Source organism: Heterodontus francisci, chromosome 10 (assembly GCF_036365525.1).
Source record: "Heterodontus francisci isolate sHetFra1 chromosome 10, sHetFra1.hap1, whole genome shotgun sequence".
Taxonomy (NCBI): domain Eukaryota; kingdom Metazoa; phylum Chordata; class Chondrichthyes; order Heterodontiformes; family Heterodontidae; genus Heterodontus; species Heterodontus francisci.
The window spans coordinates 88490273-88502697 of NC_090380.1; the positions used below are offsets into that span (position 1 = coordinate 88490273).

Sequence of the window (12425 nt, forward strand, 5' to 3'; positions counted from 1 at the left end):
ATTGCAGCACAAAGTAAGCATTGTGATGTTTTTCTAAGTATTTAATTTATTTCACAAGGCTGCACCTCCCACATGGATGTCAGCATGTATCAAGTTTGGGCTTATAACAGTTTAGCTCTGAGTCACGTGTTGCTGGTGAGGTTTCACACCAACAGCAGAGATTCACAAATCCATTCTGCGAATGTCTCTCTTTTTTTAATAGTTATCACTGTAAATAATAACACGGGTAATAAATATAGCTGTATCAATCAAGAGGACAGGGCATAATGACCTACGTACTTGGAACACAAGTCAGACAGGAGGTATGTCGGGGGTAGGATCAAAGCTTTGAATTCTGAGGTTTGCTTTTGCTGTTTTGTTGAAAACCTTAGTAACTAATACTTACATATCGCGACATGAAATCTTTGTATTTAACTGGTGCCAACCTAGGTTTTGTGATCAAGCTATGAGATTGCATTTTTGCCTCTAGTGGAAGAAGTGAATGTGGAGCTCAGGTTATTTGAGTATTGAGAGTATGGATGCGTTGAGCATGGGCTTTTTGAGGAGGACAATTCATTTCAAATCATGCCATGAACACTGGAGCAGGCAAATGGTTCCTTTTTTTAACATCTCATTCCCCTCATAACAGCTCATTCAGGAATGTAGCATTCCAACGTATTCTCAAATTATCACTTCCTTTTAGATGGCTATACATGGGTTTGTTTTTGTATGGGGAAAATGATGCACTGCGAGTCTTCGTATTGTGCTGACTCTGCTATGTCATATGCACTCCTGTAATGCAGCAATGCCTTATGTGGTAGTTTGAGCCACAATGCTGAGATTGTATCAATAATGGGTAGCACTCTCGCCTCTTGAGTTGAAAGGTTTTGGGATCAAGTGCCACTCCAGGGGCATGAGCAATAAATTCAGACTGACACTCCAGCACAGTATTAAAGGAGTGCTGTGCTGTCTGAGATGCCGTCATTCGCATGAGATGTTAAACAGAGGCCCTTCAGGTGGATGTAAAAGATCCAATGGCATTATTTTGAAGAAGAGTGGGGGAGCTTTACCTGGTATCCTGGCCAAATTTATCCCTTAATCATTGTCACATTGCTGTTTTTTGGGACCTTGCATTGTGCCAATTGGTTGCCATGCTTCTATATTATAACAGTGATTGCACTTCAAAATAAAAAGTACCTAATTGCATATTAAGGCAGTTTGGGATGTTCTGAGGTTGTGAAAGGTGCTAAATGAGATAAACAGGAAGTTGAATTTTATCAGCGAAAAGAGCTGCTCGGCAGCCAATATCCTAAAACGTGGCCGAGACCAATACAGTCCATTGCAGAGTGCAGTGAGCTTGCTGTAAAATTTGTTGTGCTCCCCCCACTCCAGCCTTTTCCCTATCTCTGTATGAAGGCCTGCTACCCGATCCAAACCCAACAACGTGTTGGGTTCGGGTCGGGTCCAGGCCAGAGACAAGCAGCAAGGTTAGTGTTAAAAGTTAAAACTTACATGAGCTGCGAATCCAGGACGTTAAGCAGGGAAACTAAGTCTGCACAGTGAGCATGTGAACGTCTCTCTATGATGTCGTCTCGCTCATGCTGGGATTGGGAGTTGGAAGGTAAGTAAAGGGAACATTGTGGGGGTCGGGCTTGGGGGGGGAAATTGAGGGAATCGGGCCGAGTTGGGGATTTTTTTGGGACTTGAGCAGGACTTTACCTCTGTACTTGCTTAAAGCCTGTTTGCATCTCCAACTACTTCCAGTTCTGATGAAAGGTCGCAGACCTGAAACATTAACTTTGTTTCTCTCTCTAGAGATGTAGCCTGACTCACTCAGCATTTTGAGAATTTTGTGTTTTTATTTCAAATTTCCAACAATGCTTTTGCGTTTGTGCATTCCTGCTGGGATGAAACAATACACTTTTCCTCTGAGGTTTCTTAGGTTCCTGTTGTTGTACTTGATGTTGCAATTGTCTCATTGGTGTTTTCAGTTGGAGGGTTTCTGTGAGTATGTTCCACTGGTTATTAAGGTCCACTCAACTTGGATAAATATAGCCAAATATTTATTTATTGGATGTGCCATTTAAAATTGCATGGGGCAATGTTTTGTTTCTGGTTATGCTATTCCCTCTCCCATGTCATGCTGGCAAACTTTGGGGGGAATTTTATGGAGACGATGAGGATCTTGGCTGCTGGCTGGAAAGACCCGTGTTGGCTTCTTTGGGGGAAGGCCTGCCATATCATAAGCCAATCAAGCACTTGAGAGGCCACTGGCGGGTCTTTCCTAGGATCAAGGCCCCGGGGGCGGGAGGTTCCGCCCATTGAGAGCTGCTGGCCAATCAGAGGCCAGCAGCTCTCTTGCTTGGCAGTGCCACTGGGGAGACAGTCGCTGCTGTTGGAATGACACCCACCAGAGGCTCAAGATCATGGAGTGACCTAGGCCAGAGGTGAGTGGTGGTGGAAGGGGTTTTGTGGGGTGTAGGGGCTCGGCAGCGAAGGCAGGGGCATGGCTCTCGGCACCACCCCGTCCCCCACCTTCACAAGGGGTCCCTTGATTTAAGCAGAGTGCCTTTGAACAAGGCTCCCACCCCCCGGAGACTACAAGCAACCTGCACGGGATTGCTTGTTATGCTCCTCGCGTGGCGATTGGCTCTCCTGGACATCTGTGAATAAGGCACTTCCTGGGGATCCTGCTGGTCTTCGACATCTCTGCAGGTTTCAGCTTTCAAAACCTGTTTGTCTTCACAGCCTTTTACTGTAACAACAGGCTTCTGAGAGCAGGTGTCTCATTTCTCTTTCTCTTCAGGCCGCAACTGCTTTTTTTTCCCTCTTACAGCCTGCTGTGAGGCTGCAACTACTGAGTTCCCTTGTAGCCTGCCTTGAGGTCACAGCTGCTGGTTTCTTCTCTTACAGCCTGTCTGTCTTCAGAAATTCTGTTAAATTATCTGGATTCAGAAGTCTGTAGCTTATTATATTGTTGCAAAAATGCAGAGTCCAGGAATCTGGTTTCACAAAGCCACTTGGACCTTTCCAATGCTCCCAGGTGCCAACAACTGTCTGGTATGCTATATCTTCCAAATTACTGACTGCTTGTTTTTGCAACCCAAATGCTTGGGAGGGGGAAACCCATTGTTCTTCAGGTGTTAGCCCTGTTCTTTGTTGTCCTGGTAACCTTTTGCGGAGTGACCTTCCGAACTCCATCTTGAACTTTGAAAAATCTCAAATATAATCCTGCTACAATGTCCAGCGTTCATAACACTGCACAGATTTCTAATTAAAATTGTAGTCGGTAACCGGACAATGCCATCAGAGCCTTTTGCCTTCCGGTGTCCCGTTTGCCTGCCCAAAAGATTGCAACCTGCGGTGTGGCAGCAGGATAAGAGACTGGGTTGCTATGGTCATTTTAACTTTCTGCAGGACAGACTAGATTAAAATCAGTCTTTAAGATCTGCAAAGGTCTCCATAACACAGTTATGCACACTCCAGGTATAATTTTTTCAGTGGAACAAAATTCCTCCAGAACCTGGTTTTTTGTTTTTCTGAGCACTTCATTATTTCTCTTTACATATCATAAAACTTTCAATCTTTTTGGTCTGGGCTTCTTGCATATTATATCTGAGCGATTGGTTCGGACAGTAGGCCCAATCTTGAATGTTGGAGCCTTTGTATGCACTCTTGCTCTGTCGGATGAAGTACATGCATTTCTGTAGATGTGAGACTATGGCGTGAGGGAGGAGAGATGGTTCGCCTCTGGTGCAGCTGGACCTGGCTGGCATTCTTTCACTGGTCTTCCATAAGTAAGTGGACATTCCCATGGGAAACTCTTTGGCACTAGTGGAGCTGTAGGGAATGCAAATAATGTCTGAGCAATGGCCACAAATGCTCATGAAAGCCTAAACGATGTCAGGAAAAAAAGGATGATCTTAAAACTGTTCATTTAGTCTTCCTATGTCTTTTACTTGCACTGTTCACCTTGCACCTGAATACCCACAGCATATCTGCATGTTTAAGGCCATGCAGTATAGATTTAAAGTCTGTACTTGTGAATGTAGGGATGAATGGCTATAATTTTTAACGTGCCCTATCTGACTTTTCATCATTTCAGTCTTGCTTGGCCTGTGGCTACTGCCTTACTCCAATAATTTACCTAATCTTCCCAGAATTGTACTGGAATGTCTTTTCTGCTGCTTCTTTTCAGCCTCTCTGATTTTAATAACATCAGTTTGGTTTAATACTGTCTATTTGTGCTGTGGTTGCATAGGCTTGTTTCATTTAAAAAGTTCAAAAAAAGGTGAGAAATCTGTCTAGGGGTCTTCTGCTATCTTTACCTGGTCTTATTGTAACGGTTTAATTTTAAACACAGTTTTGAGCTCCCCCTTTTGTGAATTCTTGTTCACAGCTTTCCAATTATAAGACTAAGAAATGAGCACAACCAGGCTTTCTTTGGTTTAAAGAAGAAAAGTGAAATTTATTAAACGTAAACTGTAATACGGTTCATGCCTATGGATATACGATGCGCCCACGCTAGCATGCACACGTGATATACACATGCAGATAGGGACAGAAGATAAAGTGGAACAGTTTGCGGCAATATCTTGTTACTGTGCTTCGAGCTCGCTGCAGTCCTTGATTGAAGATATGGTCTGGTGTTTCGTTGGGGCCAAGTATTCTTTTTAAACCTTGTTCATGTAGGAGACCTTTCTCTGAGTTTACGTGTCTTCAATGGTTTCCGAAGCTGATGAGAGCTAGCTGAGGGTAGACAGGAGAGGAGGTAATTCTTCTTTTAGTTCCAGGAGTACACGGTGTTCTGAGTTCAAATTCTGTTTTTCCAGTTTAAAACTCCCCTAGTTGGCCAGCAGGTGGTCATGTGACTGACTGGTTTGACCAGGTCTCTTCTGTGTATTGGGGAGGGGATTGGTTCCTTTGTTTGCGGGGGGGGGGGGGGGGGGGGTGATGTGGGTTTGCCTGACAGTGTGCATTTGAGTGCTGAAAGTCTTGAAGCTAATAAGTTCCCAGTCCAATTATCGTTGATATGAACATTAAATTCCATACTAAAATTTGCAATTAAACCAAATGTTCAGGATCATTATGTTTACAAATCTATTCTGTTTAATCTAGGGACAATTGTGAGTTGATAAGAACAACAAAATATGAATGCATCGGCCTCTGGTTACTCACTTTTTAGTGTTTTCCCCTACTTTTTATGTGCTGTGTTGAAACTGGCTAAAGAAGTAAAAACTTGTATTTATATAGTGCCTCTGACGAAATAAAACTTCCCAAGATGATTCACAGGAGCATTATAAAGCAAAATTTAGCACTAAGCTACAGTTAGACAAGGAAAAACTGTGGCCATTAATAAATGGTACAAGGATTAGGGGACACAGATTGAAAGTTTTGGACAAAAGATGCAGGGGGATTATGAGGAAGCACTTTTTTTTTACACAGAGGGTGGTAATGACTTGGAACTCGCTGCCCACAAGGGTGGTGGAAGTGGTGATCAAAAATGACCAAGAGGAAGTTGGATCGTCACCTGAAAGAAATAGGCTTGCAGGGCTATGGAGATCGAGGCGGGGAGTGGGACTGATTGCATAGTTCTGTGGAGAGCTGGCATGGACTCGGTGGGCTGAATGGCCTCCTCTGTGCCGTAAATGACTGAGTCTATGTGAATAAGGAGATTTTAGGGCAATGATCAACTGTTTGGTCAAATATGTAGGCTTTAAGAAGTGTCTTTAAAAAGGGGTAGAGAGATAGAGAAGTGTAGGGAGGGAATACCAAAGCTTAGGGCCGAGGCAGCTGAAGGTACCTGCCACTAATGGTGGAGCGACTAAAATCCGGGAGACTGGAGCAGATTACGCCGATAGGGAGGGGCAAGGCCTTGGAGGGATTTGAAAACTGGATGAGAATTTTAAAATCAAGGCGTTGCTTAATTGAGAGCCAGTGCAGGTCAGCAAGCACAGGAGCAATGGGTGAATGGGACTTGGTGTGAGTAAGGACATGGGCGGCAGAGTTTTGGATGATCTCAAGTTTACAAAGGGTAGAATGTGGGAGGTCAGCCAGGAGTGTATTGGCATAGTCAAAATTAGAGGTAACAATAGCATGGATGAGGTTTTCAGCAGCGGATGAGCCGAGGCTGAGGTGGAGTGGAGGAATGTTATGGAGATGGAAATAGATGGTTTAAGAGATGGCGTGGATATGTGATTGGAAGCTGACCTTACTGGCTAACGTTCCTACTGGGGGCTAATCTCCCCATCAACTCACCCTTCCCAGTGGACTGACCCTGTGGACTGTGCCAGTAAAATAGCTATCCACATCCCTCTGCATCTGCCTCTAGCATGTCTGTTCACTTCAGACCAGAGCCCTTGCCATCCATGCACTCATTGTGAATAGATGTGTCAACATTATGGCCTTGACAGAAACCTGGCTGAGGGATGATGACACCTCCCTGCCTTGACTGTACCTTCCACCGCTTGCACCGTCCAGACTGTCGTGCTGGCTGTGTGGCTTTTATCACCATATCACGCCTTGACCTGTCCTCTTATTTCTCTGGCACATTTTCCTCTTTTGAGCATCTCGCCTTTTTCCACCCCTTTCTCCCCCTCATTGTGCTGTAAAAAATTTGCTTACCGAAGTATCTTCCTCCTTCAGCCTCTGTGTTGAGCGACTTCTCATCCTTAGTGATTTCAACCTCTATCAATTCATCATGCTCACTCTCTGATCACTGTCCCTTTTTATCCTCCTTTAATCTCTTTCGCTATATAAACTCCCCAACCCTGTTGACCTAGCTATCTCACGTGGCCTCAGTACTCCGATCATGTCAATCAATGATAAGGCCATCTCTGATCATTCCTTGTATTCTTCGCCCCCTTCCCTCTTCCAACCCTACTTCTTTCTGTGGCCGCCCCTGCAAAAAAAAACCTCTCCCAATTCACTTGCTACTGCACGTTCAAAATCCCAACTGTCCAGCCTTTGACCCTCCCATTCACCGCAACATTTCTGCAACTGTCAAACTGCTCAACCGTACCCTCTTCTCCCACCTTTTGTCCTCATTAAGCCATTACTCTTTTTCCTGTGGTATGGCCCTCATCTTCACTCCCTTAAGTCCAAGGTTGGTGATTGATGTTGAAACATTTTCAGTATCCAAGATTAATTTAGATAGTCGACTGAAGGAAGAGGGATCAAGGTACAAACTGGATAAATGTGATTACAGTAGAACTATTTGTCTGCATGAAGGGTAAATGATGACATGGTTGGTTGGGCCAAATGGTCACATAGCTGTTTTAATTTTATGCGATTCTGTATTTCACCTACCTATGAAATAAAGCAGTTTATGATTCAAACCAAATTTTGACACCAGGTGAATTCTACAACCCCTCAATTCTGTCCACAGAATGTCTTATGTACTTTGTTTTAAATCTTTTGCTGGATTTTGCAGTGAACGGTGCTTGCCACTGACGTCTTAAGATAGCTGCCCACAAAGAGCTAGTGATCTCTGTGGCATAGATTTCCCCTTTCCCAATGGGAAATAACCTTTTTCCTGTTGCTCTGTCTTTATTCTACTGAAAAGAGTAATGTATCCAAGGTTGCTGACGATACAAAGCTAGGTGGGAATACAAGCTATGAGGAAAGCTCAAAGAGGCTGCAAAGAGATATAGACGAGTTGTGAGTGGGCAGTAAGGTGGTCGATGGAGGATAATGTGGGGAAGTATGAAGTTATTCACTTTTTGGTGGTAAGAATAGAAAAGCTGAATTTTTTTTAAAAGTCGAGAAATTTTTTAAAGGTTGATGTTCAGAGAGACTTGGGCGTATTTTATATAAGGAACAAAAAGTTAGCATGCAGTTAGCAAAGGAATTAAGGTGACCAATTGCATTTTGCTCTTGATTGGAGTACACGAATAAAGAGGTCTTGCTACAATTGTATAGGGCTTTGGTGAGAGCTCACTTGGAGTATTCTATGCGCCGTTTTGGTCTCCATATGATAACGAATAGCTGGTAAGTGGTGCAGGTGGCTTCCACCTTTCACTTCCTAACTGACCGCAGCTCGTATGTTAAAAATGGTGTGTTAGTCCCTGAGTCTTTTAAGGATCAACTAAATAGACAAACAACAGGTTTTCTCGTAGGCTTAAAAAAAGGAAGGTTATTTAAACAGCAAAACCTGAATTGTTCACAACCTTCATCCATTCAAGCATATATACATACACAAAGATAAAAAGGAAAAAAGGGTAGGATGCAGTTCACGTCCCAAGTGATGCAAGAGTTCGTTGTTAACAGAAACCTGTTGAAGCTTCTCGGGGAAAGCCTTTTCAAAGGGGCCAGGCTGGATGTGTGTAATCATGAATGTACTGAGGTGTTGTAGATTTCTAGTGGTTAACACTTCAGTCCAGAGGCAGTAGTCACCTTTTTAAGTTCTCTGCTCCAGCAAGTTGACGTATTGTATCAACTGCAGGGCTTCTTCTTTAGCTGGACCAATCTCACACCATTTAGGTAGAACTGACTTTTCATAGTCAGTGGTTGATCTCCCTCTCTCTCCAGAGGGCTATCTTTTTGTAATGTGAAAATCCATCATGTTTGAGTCTGTCAGGTGACACAGGGCCCTCTCTCCGATTGTGACCACACAGTGGTCCAGGATATGGAAACAATTGCTATCTGTTGACATCTGAATGGGGAGCATTCTGTTACAATGGTGCTAATTCACACCAGTTCATCTTGGTTTGGGCTGTGGAGTCAGTCTGACATACAGAATCCTTGTTAATTCATTCCTATGGATAGGAGTCATCAACATGTAATGTGCTCTTTCCAATTTCAAATTCCCAGAGCTAATTCAGGTGCAGTTAATAAGCTTCATCTCTGTTGGCACCTGACCTCTACTCCATTTTGTCTCTGGTACTGGTGTGTCTATTTTCTTCAGTTTAACGTTTTTTTTTTATTGCCATAATTCCTCCAGTTCATCATTTATTTCATCATGGCTCCTTCCGAGCATCCGAGGCGCTACAGCGAAGGTTCACTATACGGGTTCCTGGGATAAGGTGCTTTATGATGAGAGGCTGAGTACATTGGCCCTATTAACTTTACAATCATTTGAAGCTGCTGTTTCATCCCATCCTCAATACTCAGGGTCTTGGAGCCACCAGATCTGCTCTGTGAACCCAGAGACCTTTCTCCAGTCCCAGTTAGTGTGGTGATGATTCAACTTCTCTCTCTCCAGCTTCCTGAGATACTGTTCACTCAAAGAATCTTTGAAGTGTCAGCTGCCGACTCCAGCTCCTCCCTCAGGAGTTCCACTGAGTTAAACTCTTTGTAGTTTAGAAGAATGCGAAGTAATCTCATTGAAACATACAAGATACTGAAGGGGCTTGACAGGATAGACACTGAGAGGTTGTTTGCCCTGGCTGGGGACTCTAGAACACAGGGACACATTCGCATGATTAGGGGACGATCATTTAAGAGTGAGACGAGGAGAAATTTCTTCACTCTGACTGTTGTGAATCTTTTGGAATTCTCTACCCCAGAGGTTTGTGGATGCTCCATTTTTGAGTATCATGAAGGCCGAATTAGATTTTTAGTCTCTCAGGTAATCAAGTGATATGGGGAGCAGACGGGGGAAGTGGAGTTGAGACAGAAGATCAGCCATGCTTGTATTGAATGGTGAAACAGGCGAGGTGGGAGGGAGGGGCGGGGTGCCATATGGTCGACTCATGCTCCTGTTTCATGTATTGTTTAAATTTGGCACCAAATCAAGGGAATGGTTTAGAGTGCAGCAGCAAGCAGGTAAGCAGATAATTACATTGTACTCACACGCAATAAACCAGGAAGTTAAAAATTACTGAATCCCTTCACCATTTAATTTAAATTTTCATCTCTTATTAATGTGGTTCACTTTTGGAGAGATCGAAGAAATGCACATGTCAAAGGCATGGATGGATATCCAATTCAGTTTACGAGAAGGGTGTTATTTGTGCATCCTGGGACAATGCTATTGTGCGAGTAAATGTGGGGTAGCATGAGTCGGCTTTCATAAAAGTAAGGTGCTTAGACTTGCTTAATGGTTTAAATCATACCACTGGAGATGCAAAGGTATCTATGGCAGAAGTATGTTCATAACGGGGATATATGCAAGTAAGAGAATTGTAAGGGAGGATGAATTAGAACATTACAGCGCAGTACAGGCCCTTCGGCCCTCGATGTTGCGCCGACCTGTGAAACCATCTGACCTACACTATTCCATTTTCATCCATATGTCTATCCAATGACCACTTAAATGCCCTTAAAGTTGGCGAATCTACTACTGCTGCAGGCAGGGCGTTCCACGCCCTTACTACTCTCTGAGTAAAGAAACTACCTCTCACATCTGTCCTATATCTATCACCCCTCAACTTGAAGCTATGTCCCCTCGTGTTTGCCATCACCATCCGAGGAAAAAGACGCTCACTATCCACCCTATCTAACCCTCTGATTATCTTATATGTCTCTATTAAGTCACCTCTCCTCCTCCTTCTCTCTAATGAAAACAACCTCAAGTCCCTCAGCCTTTCCTCGTAAGACCTTCCCTCCATACCAGGCAACATCCTAGTAAATCTCCTCTGCACCCTTTCCATAGCTTCCACATCCTTCCTATAATGCGGTGACCAGAACTGCACGCAATACTCCAGGTGCGGTCTCACCAGAGTTTTGTACAGCTGCATCATGACCTCGTGGCTCCGAAACTCAATCCCCCTACTAATAAAAGCTAACACACCATATGCCTTCTTAACAGCCCTATTAACCTGGGTAGCAACCTTCAGGGATTTATGCACCTGGACACCAAGATCTCTCTGTTCATCTACACTACCAAGAATCTTCCCATTAGCCCAGTACTCTGCATTCCTGTTACTCCTTCCAAAGTGAATCACCTCACACCTTTCCGCATTAAACTCCATTTGCCATCTCTCAGCCCAGCTCTGCAGCCTATCTATGTCCCTCTGTACCCTACAACATCCTTTGGCACTATCCACAACTCCACCGACCTTAGTGTCATCTGCAAATTTACTAACCCACCCTTCTACACCCTCATCCAGGTCATTTATAAAAATGACAAACAGCAGTGGCCCCAAAACAGATCCTTGCGGTACACCACTAGTAACTAAACTCCAGGATGAACATTTGCCATCAACCACCACCCTCTGTCTTCTTTCAGCTAGCCAATTTCTGATCCAAAGCTCTAAATCATCTTCAACCCCATACTTCCGTATTTTCTGCAATAGCCTACCGTGGGGAACCTTATCAAACGCCTTACTGAAATCCATATAGACCACATCCACTGCTTTACCCTCATCCACCTGTTTGGTCACCTTCTCGAAAAACTCAATAAGGTTTGTGAGGCACGACCTACCTGTCACAAAACCGTGCTGACTATCTCTAATGAACTTATTCTTTTCAAGATGATTATAAATCCTGTCTCTTATAACCTTTTCCAACATTTTACCCACAACCGAAGTAAGGCTCACAGGTCTATAATTACCAGGGCTGTCTCTACTCCCCTTCTTGAACAAGGGGACAACATTTGCTATCCTCCAGTCTTCCGGCACTATTCCTGTCGACAATGACGACATAAAGATCAAGGACAAAGGCTCTGCAATCTCCTCCCTAGCTTCCCAGAGAATCCTAGGATAAATCCCATCTGGCCCAGGGGACTTATCTATTTTCACACTTTTCAAAATTGATAACACCTCCTCCTTGTGAACCTCAATCCCATCTAGCCTAGTAGCCTGAATCTCAGTATTCTCAACAACATTTTCTTTACTGTAAATACTGACGCAAATTATTCATTTAACACTTCCCCTATCTCCTCTGATTTCACACACAACTTCCCACTACTATCCTTGATTGGCCCTAATCTAACTCTAGTCATTCTTTTATTCCTGATATACCTATAGAAAGCCTTAGGGTTTTCCCTGATCCTATCCACCAATGACTTCTCGTGTCCTCTCCTTGCTCTTCTTAGCTCTCCCTTTAGATCCTTCCTGGCTAGCTTGTAGCTCTCAAGCGCCCTAACTGAGCCTTCACGTCTCATCCTGACATAAGCCGCCGCCTTCCTCTTGACAAGCGCTTCAACTTCTTTAGTAAACCACGGCTCCCTCGCTCGACAACTTCCTCCCTGCCACACAGGTACATACTTATCAAGGACACACAGTAGCTGCTCCTTGAATAAGCTCCACATTTCGATTGTTCCCATCCCCTGCAGTTTCCTTCCCCATCCTACGCATCCTAAATCTTGCCTAATGGCATCATAATTTCCTTTCCCCCAGCTATAATTCTTGCCCTGCGGTATATACCTGTCCCTGCCCATCGCTAAGGTAAACCTAACCGAATTGTGATCACTATCACCAAAGTGCTCACCTACATCTAAATCTAACACCTGGCCGGGTTCATTACCCAGTACCAAATCCAGTGTGGCATTGCCCCTGGTTGGC

General features: G+C 44.0%; 1 protein-coding gene across 11 annotated transcripts in view; it reads left to right on the plus strand.

Annotated features, from left to right (window-relative positions):
• LOC137374613 (type 2 lactosamine alpha-2,3-sialyltransferase-like) overlaps window positions 1–12425 on the plus strand; it is a 144903-nt gene that overhangs the window by 25115 nt on the left and 107363 nt on the right. For 2 of the 11 annotated variants that reach the window (XM_068040989.1, XM_068040986.1), the window contains exon 1: window positions 1274–1600. The exons of 7 other annotated variants lie outside the window; for them this stretch is intronic. Coding sequence is in view for 1 of the 4 variants with exons in the window: in XM_068040986.1 (XP_067897087.1) it covers window positions 1561–1600 (40 nt within the window). In the remaining 3 variants the exon portion in view is untranslated. Of the gene's footprint in view, window positions 1–204; window positions 303–1273; window positions 1601–2385; window positions 2427–12425 lie in introns of those variants that run through there. 2 more of the 11 variants (XM_068040991.1, XM_068040992.1) reach the window with 2 other exon arrangements.